The following is a 25,074-nucleotide window of genomic DNA, read 5'->3' as shown; positions in this document are numbered from 1 at the left end:
GAAATTGTATATTTAAATAACATAGCATAAACAGTGCAATGATAAGTTATGACACAAAGAAAGCAAAGGTGTAAAGCATAAAGTATAAATCCGCAAACACTGTATCTACAAAACTCAACAACAAAAAACAAAGAAGTAATAGTCTTAAAAAATGGGAGAAGAGTCAAAGGAGGCTAATTATATTCATTGTATTCTCTTCCCCCCCCTTTTCATTTCCCACCCTCCATGTTTTTAATCCATACAGAATCAAAGCAGTGTTAAAGTGCCAGGGGTTTTCTGCCCATGCCTCAGGGTGCTGATTTATGATCTGTCAGAAGATATGAGGCGGCAGATTCATAAAACACAAAAACAAATAGAAAAAGCAAACATTGAATGAGGGGAAAGCTCCCTCTGTGTCTCCTGCCATGAAGGCATTATCGCTGCTCTGTGGTTTACCTCTCACCCCGACCCAGCCGTGAGTTTACTGCAGAACATTGTGTTTGTGAACGCTCCTCCGTCCTTACAGAAATAAATTGTTTTCTATGTGCCTATGGAACATTTTGAGCAGCGGAGAGAGGAAAAAAATGCAGGCATTATCGCTGCTTCACCTCTTACTTGTTGAAATTAATATGGGATAATCACATCAATTTCCCTTATTCAATACTATTTTCTTCATTAACCTCATCTAAGTTGTATGGCAATGTTCAAATGGTAGTCCGAGTACAACAGAAGACTAAACAACAGTTCTTACTCAGTAGCTTATTAATGGTTGTTTTTCAGGATAGAAACAATGATGCAGTGACTTTGTGTTCCATATTGCATTGGTGCAACAACATTGGAAATACAACTGCAAGGAATTCGAACAAAAGTGATATCAGGTTATGAAACTAAAACATTTCAGAAGTAAATTGTAAACAGCATGGGTTCATTCAGGATGTAAATTGTGCATTCATTTAAATGTGGATTGCCCAGTCCACCTGGAATATGACAGTAATTATTCAGCCGTCTGCATTCCCACTTGGGACAAACATTGGAATTCATGCCAACAACTCGTATAGTTTGACGTTTCATTTCCAGCTAGTTTGTCTAAATGAAGCATTTCTTACGTTACTTTCATAAGGGACAGTGAGCCAACGAAGGGCTAAAATACTCAACTTGGTTGTTTGAAACAATCTGAACTATGGAAGAGTCTTTAGCCATTACTGCCACACATTAGTCAACTGTAGGCAACAAGACAAATAAAAAATTATTAGTCACACATCAACTGGGAATATGACATGTATTTATGGCACTGCCGGTATCTACAGAAGCATAACAAGAATGTGACCTCAAACTTTCTCTCCATAATCAAAAGAGTTTTGATCCTATTAGTCCTATCAGCATAAAACAATATATTGACCTGAGCATTCACGTTTGCTGTTCAAAGCCCTTTACAGACTACCTATTCCCTTCACAACTAAATTCACAGATCAATGAATTCATGGTCACCATTGATTTTACATGGTCAAACTGCATTTATGGAGCTTTGTGCAGGGTTCAAATGCATTGCCCCATTAGCGCCACTAGTGTGAAAAGCTTATAAAATGCATAGTCATTGTGGGTTAGAGTCGGCCATAACATTGGCATTGCACAGAGTAACCCTCCTGTTGACTGGTCCCTATGGTACCTCAGAGGGGCATAACATTGGAAGAAACATATTAACTGGAGTCATGAAATGCCATTCACATTTTATCACCAAGTCCTTAATAATTAATTAAGTGAGTTTATGAGCCGGGGACATAGCACACCGGCTAGCAGGGAACAGCTACTGCCTTAATAATGTGTGAATGTGCTACCTGATGAAAGGGAAATTGAAAGCAATTATCTCTCGCATTTCACAATTATTTTTTTTAAGAGCTAAATGAAATATCACTTCAAAGTTTGTATTTATGACGAATGCCTTTTTTTTTACGATGTTGGCATCGAGTCATAAAAGTCAAACTGAAAGAAACACTGCTTTTTTAGTAACAATACCGGTTGGTTTTATTGTAAGATGGTGCACCATGAAGAGGAAAGAGATGATGCTATCCTTCCTACAGCTAACAGCTCAGAAACTCCTTGCTACTTACAGCTCCCAGCTCCTGTTAACCAAACAGCAGATAGTCAAATCAGCCCTCTCAGCCAGAATAGGCCTTCATCTTCACACATTCCACTTTCTCGCCAATTCAGCCACCCCTTGCTGTTAAACATACATCGCTCTTGCATCGCTTTCTCACTGGATCTCTTGCTATCTCTCACTCTCTTTTCTCACACACATGCACACACGCACACCCGCACACACAATTTGGCCCAGCATTTCTCACTCGCTCATTTCATCTCCCACACCAAACCTCTAAACACAATCTTCACAACAAACCATTTTACAAATGCTATTGGCAACAAAAATCCCACATCATCAGCACATTTCTTGTTTCCTCTTCTCTTGTTTTCTAAATTAAAGCCAAAATGAGAAAAAAAAAGTAGCGGGAGCGTTCACTTGAAACCAGTAACTAATCATCTCCCTCCTCCTCTTTCCCTGCAGCCGACCTGAAGTGATTAATGACACGTTTCATTAGAATGCTATTCCTATCTTGCACAGGCCATGTGGGCAATTTTCACATTTCAAGGTTCACAGCATGGGCAGGGGAAAGAGATATTGTTGTCCTGATGCATATTTCTACTTTTACACCATTCCAGGGGGGAAGCACTTCTGTTTCGGGACCTTGAGGAGATTCATCATCGACACCATGTCCTGGGAGGGCAGGTGGGGCGGTGGGTTGGAGAAATAGGGCTGATAAAGCCGGAACAACCCAGACATTTCAGCACCTATTAGTTGCGGTAGGAACCTGGGAGAATTTATTATTGGCGGGGAGAAAACGAAGGGCGGAAAGGAGGTTGGGCTTGGCTTTATATGAAGTCGTGAGCGAGAGTGATCGTGTTATTTCCCATGTATCCTCCCCGTGCTCAGATGTGCTAACATGGCCGATGGCTGGAAGAGGAGGTGTTGTGGCCTTGCTGATAAGCCGGTGGGAGTGTGTGTGTTTGACTGTGTGGGTGGGTAGGTGGGTACGCGTGCGTATGCCTTTGTGTGTGTGTACAGGTGCCTGTGTGTGATTGAGCTGGCTCCGGCCCAAACCCATTCACACACCACTGGGGCTCAAGGAGAGATCCGTATACACGGGGCCAGTGGAGGTCCTTCATCCATTGACTTCCACTGTGATACCTCACATGAGAGGAGGATGATAGTTAAGGCACAGAGGAGGAGGAGGAGAATTAAGGAAGAGGGGGAGGCCAGGAGATTGTTTAACAAGCCAGGGTGACACAATGTTGTGTTAATGACCGTGATGGTAGGCTGGATGGCATTAGGGGGTGGTGGAGTGAGACAGAGACAGTGTTCGAGGTACCTGAGTAAAACGACTGCAGCTGGCCTTGCTGGTGATAACACTGAGAGGGGATGTAAAGTGAAATGTGTGTTCTTGTAGGTGCATAGGAGTATCCTTCTAATTGCCACTTGACCCCTTGTTGGGTAAATAAAGCCTTTTGAAAGGACTTTAGTTGTTTGTTGATTGACGTGACAAGTTATTCCATTCAATTCTGATTCACAAAATTAGACTTGCACATCACCATGTTAAAAGGAGGGAAACTAAAATGTAATGCATCATTAAAACAGTCATTTCTAACTGCATTTGAGAAGTCCAAACACTGGCCCTCTCTTATCAGGTTTCCATTGAAGCCTCATCACCACAAATATTGACTTTTGCTTTGAGGCATGCGTTCGGAACCACCGCCTCAGATAATGCCGCTGCGTAGTGTTTTCATAATAGATGTGTTATCACGTGGCGTTTGTTTGCTTCCTTCAAAGTCTCTGAGCTTTATCTCCCTCTCAGGCATTTGACTTTCATTCGGTGCAGAGGCAAGTTCACAGGGGCAGGAAATTAATTTAGATCCGCCTGCTCGCTTTCTTTTTTTTCCATGACAGCTTGCTTATCTGGCGCTCCTCTTTCTCCAGCAGTGGTTAGTTTACAACACTGCACATTGCACCGATTGTTTCCCAGACCTTACCGTGAGCAAGTAAAGACAAGTTGGCAAGAAAATGAGTGAGCACAAATGATGTTGAGGATAGGGTTGGGGGGACTTTCTTTTGGTTTAGTGTAGTGTGCATTTTTACATTATGGAAGGAGGAGTGGTACTGTAGGTGGATGAAGGCAGGTGTTTAGCAAGGGAACATTGAAGTGAGACTTTGTACAAAGACAAAGGGGGCTCTATTTTGACAAACCTGAAGCAATGGTAAACCTTAGCGTTATAGGTTCGGGGTTGTCAGAAATATTTTTCCTATTTCAACAAACGGAATTATGGGCACAGCAGCTGGATGTGTTTTGCGAAAGGGCTGGATAAATACGTTGTGGGAGTGTCGAGGCTTGTCCCCTCACTGACCAATCAGATGGTTCTCCATGGCTAAATATGTGATTGCTTCAAGTTGTACATTTAAGGTCTTTTATGTATTGCGTTGTCATCAACTCCATTTGAATGTTAGTCCGTTTATAACCCACAGTGCCTTCAAAATGTTTTCATACCCCTTGATTATTTCACATTTTGTTGTGTTGCAGCCTGAATTCCAAATGGATTAAATATATGTTTTGCTCACATATCTACACACAATACCCCATGATGATTGTAACGGATTTCCTCCTCTTCTCCCGAAGAGGAGAGGCAAGAAGGATCGGAGGACCAAAATGCAGCGTGGTTATTTATAAACATCTTTAATGAAAGATGAAACCGTGAACACTATACAAAAATAAGAAACCGTGGAAAACCAGAAACAGTCCTAACTGGTGCAAAACACAGAGACAGGAACAATCACCCACAAGATACCTAAAGAATATGGCTGCCTAAATATGGTTCCCAATCAGAGACAACGATAAACACCTGCCTCTGATTGAGAACCACTCAAGGCAACCATAGACTTACCTAGAACACTCAACTGAACACAACCCCATAGACTACAAAACCCCTAGACAAAACAAGACACATAAATCACCCATGTCACACCCTGGCCTAACCAACATAATAAAGAAAACACAGAATACTAAGGCCAGGGCGTGACAATGATGAAGTTCATAACATGTTTAGACATTTTTGCAAATGTATAGAAAATTAAATACAGAAACATTTATTTTACACCAGTATTCACACCAGAGTCAAAACTTTGTAGAAGCACCTTTGGCCGCAACTACAGCTGTGAGTCTTTCTGGGTAAGCCTCTAAGAGCTTTGCACACCTGGATTATTCAACATTTGCCCATTATTCTTTTCAAAATGATTCAAGCTCTGCCAAATTGGTTGTTGATCATTGCTAGACAACAATTTTCAGGTCTTGATAGATTTTCAAGTATATTTAAGTCAAATCTGTAACTCGGCCACTCAGGAACATTCACTGTCTTGGTAAGAAACGCCATTGCAAATTTGGCCTCGTGTTTTAGGTTATTGTCCTGGTGAAAGGTGAATTAATCTCCCAGTGTCTGGTGGAAAGCACACTGAACCAGGTTTTCCTCTAGGATTTTGCTTGTGCTTAGCTCCAAATAATTTATTTATATCCTGAAAAACTCCCCAGTCCTTAACGATTGCAAGCATACCCATAACATGGTGAAGCAAACATTATGCTTGAAAATAAGGAGAGTTGTACTCAGTAATGTGTTGTATTGGATTTGCTCCAAACATAACACTTTGTATTTGGGACAATTTTTTTGTTGCACTATTACTTTATCGACTTGTTGCAAACAGGATGCATGTTTTGGAATATTTTTATTCTGTACAGGCTCCCTTCTTTTCACTCTGTCAATTAGGTTAGTATTGTAGAGTAACTACAACATTATTGATCCATCATCAGTTTTCTCCTGTCTCAATAAGTGTTTTATTGTCACCACTGGCCTCATGGCAAGTCCCTGAGCAGTTTCCACTCGCCGGCAACTGATTTAGGAAAGACCCCTGTATCTTTCTAGTGGCTGGGTGTATTGATACACCATCCAAAGGGTTATTAAGAACTTCTGCATGCTCAAAAGGATCTACCAATAAGTGCCCTTCTTTGCGAGGCATTGGAAAACCTCCCTGGTCTTTGTGGTTGAATCTGTGTTTGAAATTCACTCCTTAACTGAGGGAGTTTACAGATTATTGTACAGTATGTGTGGGATACAGAGATGAGGCAGTCATGAAAAAAGTATTGCACACAAAGTGAGTCCATGCAACTTCTTATGTTACTTGCTAAGTAAATGTTTACTCCTGAACCTATTTAGGCCTGCCATAACAAAGGGGTTGAATACTTATTGACAGACATTTCAGCTTTTCATTTTTGACTAATTAGTAAAACATAATTTCACTTTGACATTACGGGGTATTGTGCGTAGTGACAATAATTTTTAAAAATGGGAAAATGCGGAAAAAGACTGGGGGTTTGAATACTTTCTGAAGACACTGTAGTTAATTAATTAACCTGCCCCAGTAAAACTGACTATCCTACCGATCCTCGACTTCGGCGATGTCATCTACAAAATTGCTTCCAACACTCTACTCAGCAAACTGGATGCAGTTTATCACAGTGCCATCCGTTTTGTCACTAAAGCACCTTATACCACCCACCACTGCGACTTGTATGCTCTAGTCGGCTGGCCCTCGCTACATATTCGTCGCCAGACCCACTGGCTCCAGGTCATCTACAAGTCCATGCTAGGTAAAGCTCCGCCTTATCTCAGTTCACTGGTTACGATGGCAACACCCATCCGTAGCACGCGCTCCAGCAGGTGTATCTCACTGATCATCCCTAAAGCCAACACCTCATTTGGCCGCCTTTCGTTCCAGTTCTCTGCTGCCTGTGACTGGAACGAATTGCAAAAATCGCTGAAGTTGGAGACTTTTATCTCCCTCACCAACTTCAAACATCTGCTATCTGAGCAGCTAACCGATCGCTGCAGCTGTACATAGTCTATTGGTAAATAGCCCACCCATTTTCACCTACCTCATCCCCATACTGTTTTTATTTATTTATTTTTCTGCTCTTTTGCACACCAATATCTCTACCTGTACATGACCATCTGATCATTTATCACTCCAGTGTTAATCTGCATAATTGTAATTATTTGCCTACCTTCTCATGCCTTTTGCACACAATGTATATATAGACTCCCCTTTTTTCTACTGTGTTATTGACTTGTTAATTGTTTACTCCATGTGTAACTCTGTGTTGTCTGTTCACACTGCTATGCCTTATCTTGGCCAGGTCGCAGTTGTAAATGAGAACTTGTTCTCAACTAGCCTACCTGGTTAAATAAAGGTAAAAATAAAAAAATAAAAAAAAATACATGTTTGCAGTCCACATTGTTTTAATTGCATGGTGTCATGACTGTCCTGTGAGGATCCAAATGGGTCAGATCAGCTTGGCCACTTCTATAAGTAGTGGGTGGAGGAGTCAGGAGCAGAGAGCAGGGTAGTTCAAAAGATGTGGATCTTTATTTTACAAAAAACAGAGAGACGGTCACGCCACACACACAAGGGCGCGTAAAGACCCAGTCCAAATAAACAGGACGAAAGTGATCGGAAAAATGAATACCACAAAATAATCACACACCACAAACAGAAAAACAAGCTTTTGTGCCTACTGGGTTTAAATAGCCCACAACCAAAACCTAAACACCAAACATGTGCAACTAATCAGACACAACTAAATGAAACAGAAAAGAGGATCGGTGGCAGCTAGTAGGCCGGCGACGACGACCGCCGAGCGCCGCCCGAACAGGAAGAGGCACAATCTTCGGCGGGATTCGTGACACAATGGATGACAGTAAGCAGACCCTCTCTCACCCACAGAGGGGAGGAGGGAGCTGCTGGGGGGTTGACAGTTCACACCCTGTTGTAAATTGAAGGAGGGAGAACAACCCACTCCAAATTTCACGAAGAAATGTGCTTTGTCTACACAGAGGTTTCCCGCCGAAACTCTAACACGTTCTAAAGCGAATACTGGAACAATATTGTTAACATAAGAACGTGGGGAATGGTCAGTGGTGAGCTATAGAAAACTAATGTCATATTGGTTTTTATTTTGTGATGTCATTAAAAGTGTTATGAAATAAATACTGTAACTTGGAAAGTATATACACTACATGTACAAAGTCTCCATCCTCTACATTGCATATGACAAATGATGAAAGTATGTTTTGTTAAGATAAGACTGTGATTTAGGAGGCACAAGATAATTGCATAGACGATTTTCGCAGTCTCCTTTGAACAGTTGATGTTGAGATTTGTCTGTTACTTGAACTCTGTGAAGCATTTATTTGGGCTGCAATCTGAGGTGCAGTTAACTCTAATGAAGTTATCCTCTGCAGCAGAGGTAACTCTTGGTCTTTCTTTCCTGTGGCGGTCCTCATGAGAGCCAATTTCATCATAGCACTTGATGGTTCTTGAAATATTCCGCACTGACTGACCTTCATGTCTTGAAGTAATGATGGACTGCCGTTTGTCTTTGCTTAGTTGAGCTGTTCTTGCTATAATATGGATCTGGTATTTTATGGCACACCTGTATACCATGCCTTCCTTGTCACAACACAACTGATTGGCTCAAACGCATTAAGAAGGAAAGCAACTCATCAACTGTACTTTTATCATGGCACCCCTGTTAATTTAAATGCATTCCAGGTGACTACCTCATAAAGATGGTTGAGAGAATGCCAAGAGTGTGCAAAGCTGTCATCAAGGCAAAGGGTGGCTACTTTGAAGAATCTCAAATAAAAAATATATTTAAATTTGTTTAACACTTTTTTGGCTACTACATGATTCCATATGTGTTATTTCATAGTTTTGATGTCTTCACTACTATTCTACAATGTAGAAAATAGTACAAATAAAGGAAAACCCTGGAATGAGTAGGTGTGTCCAAACTTTTTACTGGTACTGTATATATCCTCAGAGTTCTATCTCACACATGCTCGGCTGCTTGTGTATCAAAAAGGGGGCTAGCTGGCTGAAAGCTATCATTTCAATTGTCAACACATCTCCTTCTCTTTCTCCCATCTCCATTTTCTCCCCTTCCTTCTCTGTGCCACAATTACGCTTTTGTGGACACACTCTCACAGACACACACACAGAACATCATCCAGGTTCTAGGCCCAGACGAGCGGAACAAAGACACACTTTGAGAGCAAAACAGCATAAAGAAAGTGTGTCTCCATTTCCTCTCTGCTGGGTCTACTTGTGCGCTGGATGACGCAGATGAAAACATGAGAATGTGCTCTTTTGAGGAACGACTTTAAATTCCCTCTAGGAAGAGATGAGAAGCCTCCAAAGAGACAGTGCATTTGTTGCCAATTACTGACTCGAACAGTCCTTTTCCTTTTGAGGGAGAGAGCGAGAGAAAGAGAGTGAGAGCGAGCAAGAGAAAATGCTCTGTGCAGTGTACCTAACCATAGTAAACACATTGGCTTGTAAATTGCAGAGGAAAAACAGCAGATAAATTGAAGCATGCTATTTTGGTAGGCTGAATGTCTATGGGTAATAGAACATCATACAGGAAATGAAAAGCTAACATTTCATAACCATATTATTAATAACAGCACAAGAAAACAGCATGCCAAGAACATTACATACAGTTCAGATTATAGTTTCAGATTATCTGAAAAAGTAATTGTCTAAAATACTAACCTTTAAAATATGTCTACAGTATGTTTCCCAATTTAGCAGAATAGTCATTTAGGTACTGTACAGTGCCTTCAGAAAGTATTCACACCCCTTCACTTTTTCCACATTCTGTTGTGTTACAGCCTGCATTTAAAATGGCTAAAAGTTTTTGTGTCACTGGCCTACACACAATATCCCATCATCTCAAAGTGAAACTATGTTTTCAGACATTTTTACCAATTAATAGAAAATGAAAAGCTGAAATGTCTTGAGTCAATAAGCATTCAACCCATTAGTTATGGCAAGGCTAAATAAGAGTATAATGAGTATAATGGCTGTGATAGAAGAAAACTGAGGATGGATCAACAACATTGTAGTTACTCCACAATACTAACGTAATTGATTGAAAAGAAAGAAGCCCGTACAAAATAGCAAATATTCCAAAATATACATTGTGTTTGTAACATGGCACTAAAGTAATACTGCAAAAAATGTGGCAACGCAATTAACATTTTGTTATGTTTGGGGAAAATCCAATACAACAAATTACTGAGTACCACTCTCCATATTTCCAATCATAGTGGTGGCTGCAGCATGTTATGTGTGTGCTTGTAATCGTGAAGGACTGGTATAAATGCAATGGACCTAAGCACAGGCAAAATCCTAGAGAAAAACCTGGGTCAGTCTGCTTTCCACCAGACACTGGGAGATGAATTCACCTTTCAGCAGGACAATAACCTAAAAAACAAGGCCAAATATACACTGGAGTTGCTTAAAAAGAGGACATTGAATGTTCCTGAGTGGCTTAGTTTAGCTTAAAGTGACTTGAAAATCTATGGTAAGACTTGAGACTTGAAAATTGTTGTCAAGCAATGATCAACAACCAAATTGACAGAGCTTGAAGATTTTTTTTTAATGATAAAGAAATATTGTACATTCCTTGTCTGCAAAGCTCTTAGAGACTTGTGTGGTTAGTTATGTCAATTAGACATATTTCTGTATTTCATTTTCAATAAGTCTGCTAACATTTCTAAAAACATGTTTTCACTTTGTCATTATGGGGTATTGTGTGTAGATGGGTTAGATATTTTAAAATATTTAATCAATTTTTGAATTCAGGCTGTAACACAACAAAATGTGGAATAAGTCAAGGAGTATGAATACTTTCTGATGGCACTGTATGCGCAGGACATAGTATAGTGATTTGCTGGTCCAGATTTGAATAAAACAGTTGGCCTTCTTACCAACTGACACAGATAGAGGGTGCTGCCAGTGCTAAGTTCATCAGTTCATGTCTGGCATGTTGAGTGGCCTCCTACTATTTCCATTATGCATCAGCCCTCAACATGCCCTTGTCTGGGGTGATATAAATTGCACATACAATATGGCATGTAATTCATTTTAATAAGCTTAGACTGGCTCTACTACATTATGACAGGGGGAAGTATCCCACCCAGGGGACAGAACATGTTCCACCATCTGGACTTTTACGGTCTTATTTAAAATAAAATATATATACATATAATAATTGGGGACTGGGTCAGCATAAAAAAGTTCATTTGAGGAATAGCTTAATGAAAACTTAGTACTAAACTGCTTTTGTGTTGTGGGTTTCACGTGGTTTCAAATACACTGTGGAACAGAACAAGATGTTCAACTTCATTTCCTCAGATGTCTTTCTTTATATAAAGAGAAAGATCACTTTAAGCCCGTTTTGACTGAAGGTCTTTACAACTTCAATACTGATTTAACAGACATCATCTGGTTTACTGATGCTCCAGACAACAATATCCTACAGACCGGCCCCCCATGGACCAGGTGCTGACAGACTGTTACAAACATCCTATTATAACCCACCTACATGTTGGTTAGGCCCCCCACCCAGGACTCCACAGGCCTGTGGTGGAATATGTCCTCCTTAATCTGATATCAGACAACTTCCTTTCCGAGACACAGCATCCAGATTGATGATTATAACACAAAGTGATGGTTCTGAAGTGATGGTTTTCCACCCCGGTGAGAAGATTTGTCTACCTGACTGAGTTTCTATACTACAGGGGCTTGGACAATGCAAAGCCTCTCTCTGCTCACGCTGTGAGAACTAGATTTAAAAACTAAAGTAACACTTCACATTTACATGACACTGGCCCTTCAACGCACACTAGTCACTAAGTGGGGGTAATTGATGAAGAAAAATAGAGGAACGAATCAACAAAACACATCTGGCAAATCTGTGATTCTGCACCATGACTCTAACTAGTGAGGGATAGGGCTTTGATAGCGTTCCAACCTATTGACTCTAATATTCATTACCAAGGGGTCTTCTACCTTTTTGTTGGCTGATGGCGATTAAAGCCCATAAATACAGGAGCATGAGCCATTAGGTTGGACCACAGTGGCCCATGTTGAATGATTTAATAAGGGAGAGCAATTGTTCAAATTAGAATCCTACTACAGTTGGCCGGGCATCTGCCCCATGTGCGGTTGGCTGTGTGAGTGAGTGATGGAGTGGTTATGCTAAATATGTGTGTTTTTCTTCACAGACATTTATCCATTGAAAAACGGCAAGTGATTGTTTCGACGGTGGAGGTGTCAAGTAGTTTAAACACAGAATGGATAGTAATGTTGAACGGCTCTCGATGCTGACTTGTCCCTACGGCACCAGAAATATACTTCATGCAACCGTGCAAGGCGAGTTTATAGTCAAGTTATAGTTATTACTAGGGCCCTGTTTTTCCCGATCCTGTCAAGATGCCAGGAAAAACTCTAGGCCCTAATTATAATCAAACAGGAACTTCAAGTCAACCCGCCATAAAAATGACATCACCATTCCCGTCTAGTCTCAAACCATTATTGCAATCATTCTTGAGCCCCTGCCATCTCGCAAAGAGACCACTTACCCTCCTAGACCCCCCAAATATTCCTCTGATATCCCTGATGCAGCATTCAATAGCCCTATTCTATAGATCTCAGCAGAGTTCCAGGGTTTCCGCGAACGCAGCATAAACCAGTGGAGTGTGACACCCCATTTCCTTGCCTCACCTTCACTTTTATTAACCTTTACTGTTTACTTAGCTTAGCCGCAGCGCTAATTCCTCATCCTTCATAATAACTCACGTCTGACAACACCTTTTAGGGTCTCAGGTGGCTCCTTTGAGACATTTAAGGTTGAAGGAAAGTTGTTTAAAAGTCTATAGACTTCAGTATTGGTGTGAAAAGAAGGGAGTATCAAAGCTATCAGACAGCAAGTCTAAATGTCAAGCCCGAAGCTGTGCTAAAAGCACATTGAGATGATGTGAAGAGGAGGGTAATATTCTCCACACAGTACTCTGTGACATTGGCCACTCTTATCTGTTTGATTCTTAACAGGGGCTGGCAGGGGTTGAATGAGACCCAGAGCCTGAGATTAACACTGAAGGTCAAGAGCAAATAAATGTATTTGCCGAAGAGATCCCATCAGCGGGTAACCCTCAGTCCAGCCGTGTTATATACCACAGAATCTTGAGACAATGTTCTGTTCCAAGGGAACTGTCTGGGGATTGCAGCAGGGACATATACGTGGCTCTCTCTCTGTGTGTGTGTGTCACTAACCTGTCTCTTGGTCACACAGCTGTTCGCAGGGCTCAGTGGTCCTCTGGCCACAGTAGTCTCTGACCCACTGGGTGGAGGAGTTAGTCTGGTAATAAAGGGTCAGTTTGGCAGGGTTCAGCCAGTTAGACACATCCAGGAAGCTGCCCATGCTCACCACAAAACTGCTTCCTGGAACCAAAAGAGAGCAGAACACACTTTTACTCATCGCATTTATCTCAGCAGATCATGTAGTGTGAAGTACTACAGGATCATCCATCATTCACTGCTCAGTGTAACATATCCAGGTTTATTAGAGTGAAGATTTTTCTACTGCTAACAACCTGGCTGTTCTCTTCTTACTACAGTAGCTGGATATACCATAGAACTGGATATTCAAACTGGATATTAAATTATGCATTAGTTACAATTTGAAAATAATGAGCCTTAAAAAATATCAATATTATAAGTCTCGTCTTTTGAAGATAACATTTTCATTGAAGTGTATCTACAGCACAATTAGCATTCTTAATGAAGGTATTGATGCTACTTCCACTGTAGACTATCTAGTATATTTGCTTATTCTGTCAGCATGTATTCCCTGATGCAGTTTTGACACAGTGGGCATGTTTATGAGAGAGCAAGAGAGAGAATTGATGCGGGATACTGACCGTCGGCGACAAAGTGTTCAGGCACGTGGAGAGTGACCTTGACAGTGAGAGAGCAGGAGAGCTGTGTGCCGTAAACCACAGCCAGGACACACGTAGTGATGGTGATCAACGTCAGAGTGGCTTTGTTCATCGGACTGTGTGGACAACCTGAGGGCAGGGGGAAAAAAACTCAGGGAAAATGCAGAGAAGACATGCAAAATATGACTTCAGCTGTTAAGACACAACCATTAATGTACTCAAACGCACACAAAAAAAATGGAACATGAAGGCTTCTCTTTTCTGAAAATGCCTCTTTAATCTACACCGTGGCTTAAAAGGATCCCCAACATGTCACAACCACTGTAGTTGGACTAAAACTATCAAACAGTTTACTATCACACACAATCTTCTTAACACCAAAAATGTACTTTGTTACACAAAGTTGGACGCTACAGAGGGTAGTGCGTAAGGCCCAGTACATCACTGGGGCCAAGCTTCCTGCCATCCAGGACCTATATAATAGTCGGTGTCAGAGGAAAGCCCGTAAAATTGTCAGACTCCGGTCACCCACACGACAAGTGGTACCGGGGTGCCAAGTCTAGGACCAAAAGGCTCCTCAACAGCTTCTACCCCCAAGCGATAAGACAGCAGAACAATTAATAAAATCGCCACCGGATAATTTACATTGACCCCTCCCCCATCCCTTTTGTACACTGCTGCTACTCGCTGTTTATTATCTATGCATAGTCACTTCACCCCCACCTACATGTACAAATTACCTCAATTAACCTGAAGCCCTGCACACTGACTCGGTACCGGTGCCCCCTGTATATAGCCTCGTTATTGTTATTCTTATTGTATTACTTTTTATTATAACTTTTTATTTTATTCTACTTGGTAAATATTTTCTTAACTCTTCATGAACTACACTGTTGGTTAAGGGCATGTAAGTAAGCATTTCACGGTAAAGTCTACACCTGTTGTGTTCGGTGATGTGACAAATAAAGTTTGATTTGATTCATTCTAGCTTTGTGAAAAACAAACAAGCTAAAAACACAGCAGATAATCCCGTTAGCTTCTGGTTCCTGTAGATGTACAACGTTAGGTTGAGTTGTTGTGTTTTGATTGGAGTTTTGGCCATGAGCTCTGAACCATCCTGGGTTCTTTCTAAACTGATTTATGAACAGTACAATGGCTGGAGTCCAGCAGAGGCAATTCATTGCCATGATAAAAGATGAGTTAAGAAGGCCCAGCCTCTTTCCACCAGTACGACATCTAGTGTCGCTGATAAATGACACCATCACCTCTGACAGTGTTAGAGATGGCTTGTTTTGGATGCACTTTGGGTTTCTGTAAACTTCACTCCACATTGGGGAGAAAGGGAGCTGAAATGAGCTCCTATCTCCCATAGAGTGACATTTTTCCTAGCAGGTAGGTGTCATACTAAGTGCTATCTTACCAGTCACCAAGGTGAGGGCAGAGCTGTTATTTAGAGTCAATTAACTGCCTGCTCTTTGCTTCTCAATGACGTGTAATGACACCACTTTACTTTTCCTTCCAGTTAAAGAATAGCTTGTTACCTTGAAATATACCTAATTTCAACTCCTGAAATCACATTTCTGAAAACACCCTTACACATTTGGCTCATACAGTGTTCGTGTTACATTACAGTAGCTGCTATTTCCAGCAAATGGGGGAATGGTTGCTATGGAAGTGCTGGAGATTTTCACCTTAATTTCATAGGAAAAGATGGGAAAGTAAGGTGAAACATGATTCAGAACACCCACTAATGAGAATCTCAGTACAGTGGGGGAGTGGAGAAGTTAGACAAGGGGGATCTATGGATCTGAAGCTGTGAGGCTCTTAGACTGAGCCTGATAAAAAACCACTTCAATCACTTGGGTGGATGGACAGTAATGATCCCCACTGCCTACATTCACTGGACTGTGTGTGTGTGTGTGTGTGTGTGTGTGTGTGTGTGTGTGTGTGTGTGTGTGTGTGTGTGTGTGTGTGTGTGTGTGTGTGTGTGTGTGTGTGTGTTTGTGTGTGTGTGTGTGTGAGAAGAGAGCCAGAGAAACAGGACAAGAGGGAAAGAGAGAGAGAGAGAGAGAGAGAGAGAGAGAGAGGGACAGAAATTGAGAGATCTGGATGTATCTAATGACCCTGCCATCTCAGCCGGACTGGAGCAGTAGGTGTCTATGACAACAGCTCCCCGGCAACTAATCTCATCTGTGCGAACACTCAGGAATGATTAGGTCTGTGAGGAGGCCCTCAATTACTGTAAAAGCCCACAAAGTACACTAACAGATGCACACACACGGCAACACGCCCACACATCCACACAAGGGATGATAGTTTGGGAACATATATATGGACGCTCACACACTCATACACACACTCATTCACACACAAAACGGCATAAAGGGAAGCAAACACACATACACACTAGCCAACTGCAAACATAACTACATAATGCTAAATGCACACATGCACAGTAGGTACGCACACACACACAAACAATCTGAATTTCTACCACACTCAATCAACTCCCTCTCTCTCTCTCTTTCTCTTTCACTCTGACTCGAGTCCCTCCCTCTGTCTGCCCTTCACACTTGTGTTCCTCCAGCTAATGCATTTTAACAAGTGTCCTTTTATAGAGAAGTCTGTAGTGCAGCCAACAGCTAAGATAAGCTTACAGGCATAATACTAGCAACGCACATGCTCCACCCACCTGAGGTCCTTTTCAGCCATCTATTTCCTGTGTTCGAGTGGTGCAGAATCCACTTGTCACTTAAATGTGGCTGTATTGATTGCTTTCATGTTACGCCTGCGACTCTTTCATACTCTTGGTTGTGCCTGACGCTTTTTTTTCCCGTTAACATAACAACCACATAAATGTTTTTAATGACCTGTCAAACACACTCCAGTAATGGCTGAAATGGGCTCAATGGAACACATTGTCTTACCATTGAATCTATAAGAACGCTAAAGCTTTGTCGTGTATTTAACATATCATCTTGCCACTTACAACACAAGAAAGAGAAGAAAGATAACTTTATTTTGATGGGTATTCATTTCAAAAGGAATCATTTACTACAGTTGAAATATTTGCAAATTGGATGCTCTGAAATGAGAGCAACCTCCAAAAATGAACACTCGGATTATAGTGATATGATGAATGATCTCACAAACAGTGTAATGTATGTATAGATAGGTGTAATCTAAGGGTATCATGCTATTGACACACTTGCTGAATTACGCAAGAGAATAGTATTTAATGAGGTGTGCAGGTAGACAGCAAGTGTTTGCGGCCCTATTCCACCTATTTATGTAAATGTGTTCATTCATATATGCAAATATAGCACGGTGTATTAATCAAATGTTGCATACAAATATAAACCAAATACCTGGTACAATAAACAAATGTATATATGATTGCATAAAAAAAGATGACATTTTACAATAAATTGAATACCTGAAATACCACCAAAATCCCTGAACTCCATTAATGATTTGTCTGTGCCAGTAAAATGTTTTGTGTGCTATAATTAAATCAATATCAATTATAAATTCAAAAAGTTTGGAGTATCTGCATCCATTGTCCAACTGTTGCATTTATTATAATTGTTTTTAAAACCTTTTAACAATTTCAATGACCGTTGCTAATTATAAGGATAATAAGTAACAATCTTAATTTGATCACTCTTTTGTTGCTGAGAATTTCCCTGCAAAGTGAGAAATGCAAACTTGTAGTGATTTTGAGGTTTGATTTGACCTAATGAAAAATGGATCAACCCCTACAAAAATTGTCCATTCCTTATAATGCAAAGGCACACACTCACAAACATACAAAAAAGAAAGGCGTGCACATTCACAAGAACATTCGAAAGCACAAACACACACACAGGCACAAAGGCACACACACAATACTATCAAATGGCAGTTTGGTTATGCAGACTAAATCATGGCATCCATTAAGGCATCTCATTCAGCTTGCTTATCATTCAGACTCCATTTTCTTCAGCTCATGCATCTGCTGAGTGTCATGATGGTGCTAGAGATCCATCTTAACACCACTCTGGGGATAACAACGTCTTCACTGCTTCCAGCTACACGAACAAATCCAAATATATATATTTCTACTTCAGTCGACTTAGTCCCTGCCATGCTCCCCAACAGTCGCATTGCATTTTAACATCTCCTTCGCTGTCAGAAACAATCAATTGATCTGTCAGCCATATTTGCAGTTGCACTGTTATTTTTGCTGTTACTAAATTGTTCTGTTTTTAAAGTAGATTTGGAGTTCACCCAATGGTGAAAGATTCTCTGGTGGTAGGATTTTGCTTGTTCAATGGCATCGGCTGCTTCAGTGGGGTAGCTGAACGTTGACAGAAGTCCCGAATGTACCTACCAGGTACAACCCCAAATCAGTAAACACGGGCACCCTCACAACCTAACTAACTCGCCCTCCAAATACACATCTGCTGTTTTCAATCAAGATCTCAGCGATCACTGCCTCATTGCCTGCATCCGTAATGGGTCTGTGACCAAACGACCACCCCTCTCACTGTCAAACGCTCCCTGAAACACTTCTACGAGCAGGCCTTTCTAATCGATCTGGCCGGGGTATCCTGGAATGACATTGACCTCATCCCGTCAGTAGATGATGCCTGGCTATTCTTTAAAATGCCTTCCTCACCATCTTGCCACTCTCAAAAAATGTTGAACTAGGAATAGATATGGTTGGTTCACTCCAGACCCGTCTGCCCTTGACCAGCACAAAAACATCCTGTGGCGTTCTGCATTAGCATCGAATAGCCCCTGTGATATGCAACTTTTCAGGGAAGTTAGGAACAAATATACACAGGCAGTTAGAAAAGCTAAGGCAAGCTTTTTCAAACAGAAATTTGCATCCTTTAGTACTAACTCAAAAAAGTTCTGGGACACTGTAAAGTCCATGGAGATTAAGAGTACCTCCTCCCAGCTGCCCACTGCTCTGAGGCTAGGAAACACTGTCACCATTGATAAATTCACTATAATTGAGAATTTCAATAAGCATTGCTCTACGGCTGGCCATGCTTTCCACATGGCTACCACTACCCCGGTCAACTGCCGGGCACCCTCCACAGCACCCCGCCAAAGCCCCCACCATTTCTCCTTTACCCAAATCCAGATAGCTGATGTTCTGAAAGAGCTGCAAAATCTGGACCCCTACAAATCAGCCGGGCTAGACAATCTGGACCCCCTCTTTCTAAAATGATCTGCCGAAATTGTTGCAACCCCTATTACTAGCATGTTCAACCTCACTTTTGTATCGTCTGAGATTCCCAGAGATTCGAAAGCTGCCGCAGTCATCCCCCTCTTCAAAGGGGGTGACACTCTAGACCCAACCTGCTACAGACCTATATCTATCCTACCCTGTCTTTCTAATGTCTTCGAAAGCCAAGTTAACAAACAGATAACTGACCATTTTGAATCGCACCATACCTTCTCCGCTATGCAATCTGGTTTCAGAGCTGGTCATGGGTGCACCTCAGCCAAGCTCAAGATTCTAAACGACATCATAACCGCCATCGATAAGAGACATTACTGTGCAGCCATATTCATCGACCTGGCCAAGGCTTTCGACTCTGTCAATCACAACATTCTTATTGGCAGACTCGACAGCCTTGGATTCTCAAATGATTGCCTCGCCTGGTTTACCAACTACTTCTCTGATAGAGTTCAGTGTGTCAAATCGGAGTGCCTGTTGTCTGGACCTCTGACAGCCTCCATGGGTGTGCCACAGGGTTCAATTCTCGGGCCGACTCTCTTTTCTGCTCAATGCCATACAACTCTCCTTCTGTGGCCTCCAACTGCTCTTAAACGCAAGTAAAACTAAATGCATGCTATTCAATCGATCACTGCCCGCACCTGCTCGCCCGTCCAGCATCACTACTCTGGACGGCTCTGACTTAGAATAAGTGGACAACTACAAATACCTGGGTGTCTGGTTAGACTGTAAACTCTCCTTCCAGACTCACATTAAGCATCTCCAAGGTGGAGGCCGAGTGGCCGGAACCAGAGGACTGAACACCACAGGCTTGAGTCTGGAGATGTGGAAGGTGGGATGAACCCTCATGGACCGGGGAAGATAAAGACGACAGGCCACCTTGAACCTTGAATGGCCCAATGTACCGGGGAGCCAACTTCCTAGATTCCACACGTAGAGACAGATCCCTAGTAGACAACCAGACCATCTGGCCTGGATGCAGGAGGGGACCCGTATGGCGATGATGGTTGGCCTGTCGTTGAACCCGAGCTGAGGACCTCAAGTGTGCTGACTGAGCCCTCTTCCAGGTCCAGCGGCAACGAGAGATGAGGCGTTGAGCGGAAGGAACCGTCACTTCAATCTCCTGATCTGGAAACAGGGTGGGCTGATAACCGTACAGCACCTGGAATGGTGACAGGCCAGTGGACGAACACTCGAGAGTGTTGTGTGGATACCCCACCCAAGGAAGATGCTGACTCCAAGTGGCGGGGTTGGTGTACACACAGCACCGTAAGGCAGTTTCCAGATCCTGGTTCACCTGCTCAGTTTAACCGTTGGCCTGAGGGTGATAACCCGAGGACAGACTGGTTGATGACCCCAGAAGAGTACAGAATGCCCTCCAAAATCTGGAGGCAAACTGGGGGCCCCGGTCAGAGACTATGTCCAGAGGAAGTCCATGAAGGCAGAAAACATGCTGAATGACTAGCTGAGCAGTCTCATGTGCAGATGGAAGCTTAGGCAGGGGAATGAAATGTGCCATCTTGGAAAAGCGATCCGCAATGACCAGGATGGCCGTGTGTCCCTCTGATGATGGAAGGCCCATGATGAAATCCATAGAGAGATGGTACCAGGTTCGAGAACTTGTTGTCTGTGGATGAAGAAGCCCCAGAGGCTTCTGACAAGGAGTCTTGTTCCGGGCGCATGTCGGACAGGCAGCCACAAAGGTCCGAGTGTCCACCTCCGCCGAGGGACATCAAAACCTCCTCCTCAAACTCTAATGTTCGCTGCCCTCCCGAATGAGAGGTGGGACGCGACGAGTGAGTGGACCGTGCCCCAAGAGGAACAAAAAGTATGTTAGGTGGACAGCCATCTGGAACTGCCTCCCTACCTTGCGCCTCCCTCACTACAGTCTCTATACCCCAGGAAACAGGCGCGAGGATGAGCGACCTGGGGATGATGGATTCAAGTGGCGGATCCTCACTGGAGCTGGGGAACTGGCGAGAAAGGGCATTCGGCTTCACGTTCTTAGACCTCGGGAGCTTTTTAGACCACGCACGCACACACATACAGACACACCCAGGCCTTCTCCAGTCTCACCTCTGCTGCGTCGGCGTCCCCTGTGCTGCTCTGTGTAGAACTTCAGCTGGGTCTCATCATCACCCTCTGACCCAGAGTCTCCTTGGCGACCAAACACATTACCAGCCACTGGAAGAAGAGGGGAAGAGGGAGAAAAAGAGGAGGATGAACAGTGTGGAGGACTATATTGTGTCAAAAATGTATTGTGTGCCAACACTGACAAGAGGCTTCAATATAATCTAAAAGCAGGACATCATTGGGAAGCACATTCTTTCCATCATTGGGAAAGAATATGAGGCTCTTGACATTATTTCAATGACAACTTGAGAATTTATGAAAGACAGTGGATTCAGTTATTTTCAACATTGAAAAGAGCAGTGACGTGGTAAAGGAGAATGGTTGAGAAGTAATATCATGTTTTGATATGTGGATTATTTTATCCATCCTGGGGAGAATGAGGTGAAATAAGGACAGAGGTGAACAGACTGAAATTTGAATACCCAGACACCTGTTCAAAACCATTGGCTGTGCCACGACTGAAACTGCCATTACAGTGTCTGTCTGGAATGGACTCACACAATGTATTTTTAATTGACAGCTAGTTTCAATCAATAACACACCACCTTAAACCAATTTTCTTTCAATGTTCCCTCTTCCTTCTTCCCTCAGCCACCAACTAAGCCTATACAATACTCCCTGACCCATCAAGATCCACTTATCCAAAACAAATGGTAGACTACAATAAAGCAAACATAATTATTTAGTTTTCAATTACCCTGAATTTCCCACTCACAACATTTAAGTTATTTAGCAGATGCTCTTATACAGGACCAAGTAAGGTTAAGTGCCTTGCTCAAGGGCACATCAACAGATGTTTCAACTAGTAGGCTCAGGGATTTGAACCAGCGGCCCTTCGTTAACTGGCCCAACTCACTCCACCGCTAAGATACCAGCAGGCCACTGAAAGTAAACTGCATTAAAGCGCTACTAAGTGTTTACTCTAAGGCCTATTCAAAGTTTCTCAACTCATCCTAAAAGCATTTTGCTTAAATCTAATCTCTCAAGGACTACAAACACAATCTCACCGTAAAGAAGAAAGGCTGTGAGAAACTAAAAGCACAATTACCACAAAATGCCTAGGCTTACCTGTCTTTGGGGCAAGCCGTTTCATGTTGTGTTGTGAATTAGTAAATCTACTTGAAACACCGGATTAAATGTGCCAATTTGCCGCCTCGCGGAAAAGCGCACCAAGGAGACAGGAGCGCATCGAGCTTTCACAAGCGGGTCCTTGGAATTAATTATGTTTAGGGAAAACAAAATTAGCCTTTCCATCATTTAGGAATTTGATGGCAAGGTTTTCTTAGATGTCTCACTTTGTGAAATGTTCAGACTGGCAGGACAATTGTGAACGCTTTGGAATAGACAAGCTGTTTGCCTGATTGCATGGGCTCGGTAGGTGCACACTTCAAGGTGTGTTATGGAGCGGAGCACTTGAAAGGCATGCTCCCCTTTAACCACTGAATAAAGCTATTGCAGCACACAAAAAATGCATGATGAACTGCAGAATCAGAATGCAGCAGGAAGCCTTAGGACAATAAGAGACCAAACCTTCACCATAACAAAGAGAAACAATATACACAAAGTATACCAAACATTAAGAACATCTTCCTAATATTGAGTTTATAATACCTATAAAAACCTGAACAAAAATATAAAAGCAACATGCAACAATTTCAAAGATTTGACTGATTTACAGTTCATATAAGGTAATCAGTCAATTTAAATAAATGAATTAGGTCTATGGATTTCACATGACTGGGCAGGGGTGCAGCCATGAGTGGGCCTGACAGGGCATAGGCCCACCCACTAGGCAGCCAGCAAATCAGAATGAGTTTCACCCCACAAAAGGGCTTTAGTACAGAAATACTCCTCAGCTCAAGAAACATGGAACCAACAATTTGCATGTTGCTTTTATATTTTTGTTCAGTTTATTTGTATAAAAGTCACCTTATCCGAGAGAGATTCACACAGTTATCAAAGCGTAAGACCAGGGTAAGTCTACATGAAACAGCCCTTATTTTAAGTGTTTATAAAAGGAAAACAATATGGTACAAAAACGATTGGAACCATTTCCCTCTTTGACCGCTAGGTTGTATGGGTATTATAACTCATACTGTGGTACTCTTTGATGGAAAAAGTTGTGTGGGTCAACTGTATGGTACCCATGTTGCTGGGGATCGGAGGTGTCCGGTGCGAGAAAGGCAGTTTGCGGTGGCCAGGGTCAGAGAGGCAGGTTGAGGTGGCCAGGGTCAGAGAGGCAGGTTGAGGTGGCCAGGGTCAGAGAGGCAGGTTGAGGTGGCCAGGGTCAGAGAGGCAGGTTGAGGTGGCCAGGGTCAGAGAGGCAGGTTGAGGTGGCCAGGGTCAGAGAGGCAGGTTGAGGTGGCCAGGGTCAGAGAGGCAGGTTGAGATGGCCAGGGTCAGAGAGGCAGGTTGAGGTGGCCAGGGTCAGAGAGGCAGGTTGAGGTGGCCAGGGTCAGAGTCAGAGTAGTGCAGAAGATGTCGTATTCTGAGGCAGTGAAGAGGGGAGGGGAGGGTGGATCAAGGGTGAGGGATTTGGAGAGTATCAACAGTATGTGAATAGTAGATCTGTACCAGAACAGGGGGACAGGCAAATGAGTGAAATACAGTACCAGTCAATAGTTTGGACACACCTACTCATTCAAGGGTTTATCTTTATTTTTTACTATTTTCTACATTGTAGAATAGTAGTGAAGACATCAAAACTATGAAATAACACATATGGAATCATGTAGTAACCAAAAAAATTTTAAACAAATCAAAATATATGTTATATTTTAGATTCTTCAAAGTAGCTACCATTTGCCTTGATGACAGCTTTGCACACTCTTGGCATTCTCTCAACCAGCTTCATGAGGTCTAGGCTACTACATGATACTCAAACTTTCCCTATACCCATCATGAGGTTGCTACAACCTAGCCTATGAATGAAAGTACAGTACAGGACCAGTGAATAGTTTGGACACACCTAGTCATTCAAGGGTTTATCTTTATTTTTTACTATTTTCTACATTGTAGATTAATAGTGAAGACATCAAAACTATGAAATAACACAAAAAAGTGTAATTTTAGATTATTCAAAGTAGCCACCCTTTGCCCTGATGACAGCTTTGTACACCCTTTTGGAATTCACTCAACCAGCTTCGTGAGGTAGTCACCTGGAATGCATTTCAATTAACAGGCGTGCCTTGTTAAAAGTTCATATGTGGAATTGATTTCCTTCGTAATGTCTTTGAGCCAATCAGTTGTGTTGTGACAAGGTAGAGGTGGTATACAGAAGATATTTGGTAAAAAACCAAGTCCATATTATGGCAAGAACAGCTCAAATAAGCAAAGAGAAATGGCAGTCCATCATTACTTTAAGACATGAAGGTCAGTCAATCCGGAACATTTGAAGAACTTTGAAAGTTTCTTCAAATGCAGTTGCAAAAACCACCACGCGCTATGATGAAACTGGCTCTCATGAGGACTGCCACAGGAAAGGAAGACCAAGAGTTACCTCTGCTGCAGACGATAACTTCATTGGCGTTGACTGCACCTCAGATTGCAGCCCAAATAAATGTTTCACCGAGTTCCAGTAACAGACACATGTCAAAATCAACTGTTTAGAGGAGACTGCATGAATCAGGCCTTCATGGTCAAATTGCTGCAAAGGAACCACTACTAAAGGACACCAATATGAAGAAGAGACTGAGTGATGGACATTAAACCGGTGGAAATCTGTCCCCCAAAAAAAAGTCAAAATTTGAGATTTTTGGTTCCAAACGCCGTGTCTTTGTGAGATGCAGAGTAGG

At 42.3% G+C, this 25,074-nt stretch overlaps 1 protein-coding gene across 2 annotated transcripts in view; it reads right to left on the bottom strand.

Annotated features, from left to right (window-relative positions):
• LOC110509815 (astrotactin-2) overlaps window positions 1–25,074 on the bottom strand; it is a 471,341-nt gene that overhangs the window by 265,329 nt on the left and 180,938 nt on the right. For both annotated transcript variants that reach the window (XM_036967227.2, XM_090226889.1), the window contains exons 5-7: window positions 21,224–21,331; window positions 13,897–14,043; window positions 13,250–13,417 (exon numbers count right to left, since the gene is read on the bottom strand). In XM_036967227.2, coding sequence (XP_036823122.2) covers window positions 13,250–13,417; window positions 13,897–14,043; window positions 21,224–21,331 — 423 coding nt within the window. The remainder of the gene's footprint in view (window positions 1–13,249; window positions 13,418–13,896; window positions 14,044–21,223; window positions 21,332–25,074) is intronic.

Source organism: Oncorhynchus mykiss, chromosome 29 (genome assembly GCF_057628025.1).
Source record: "Oncorhynchus mykiss isolate SJ-2025 chromosome 29, ASM5762802v1, whole genome shotgun sequence".
NCBI classification, from domain to species: domain Eukaryota; kingdom Metazoa; phylum Chordata; class Actinopteri; order Salmoniformes; family Salmonidae; genus Oncorhynchus; species Oncorhynchus mykiss.
The sequence above is the reverse complement of the archived record's forward strand: the minus strand, read 5'-3'. Positions and strand labels throughout refer to the sequence as shown.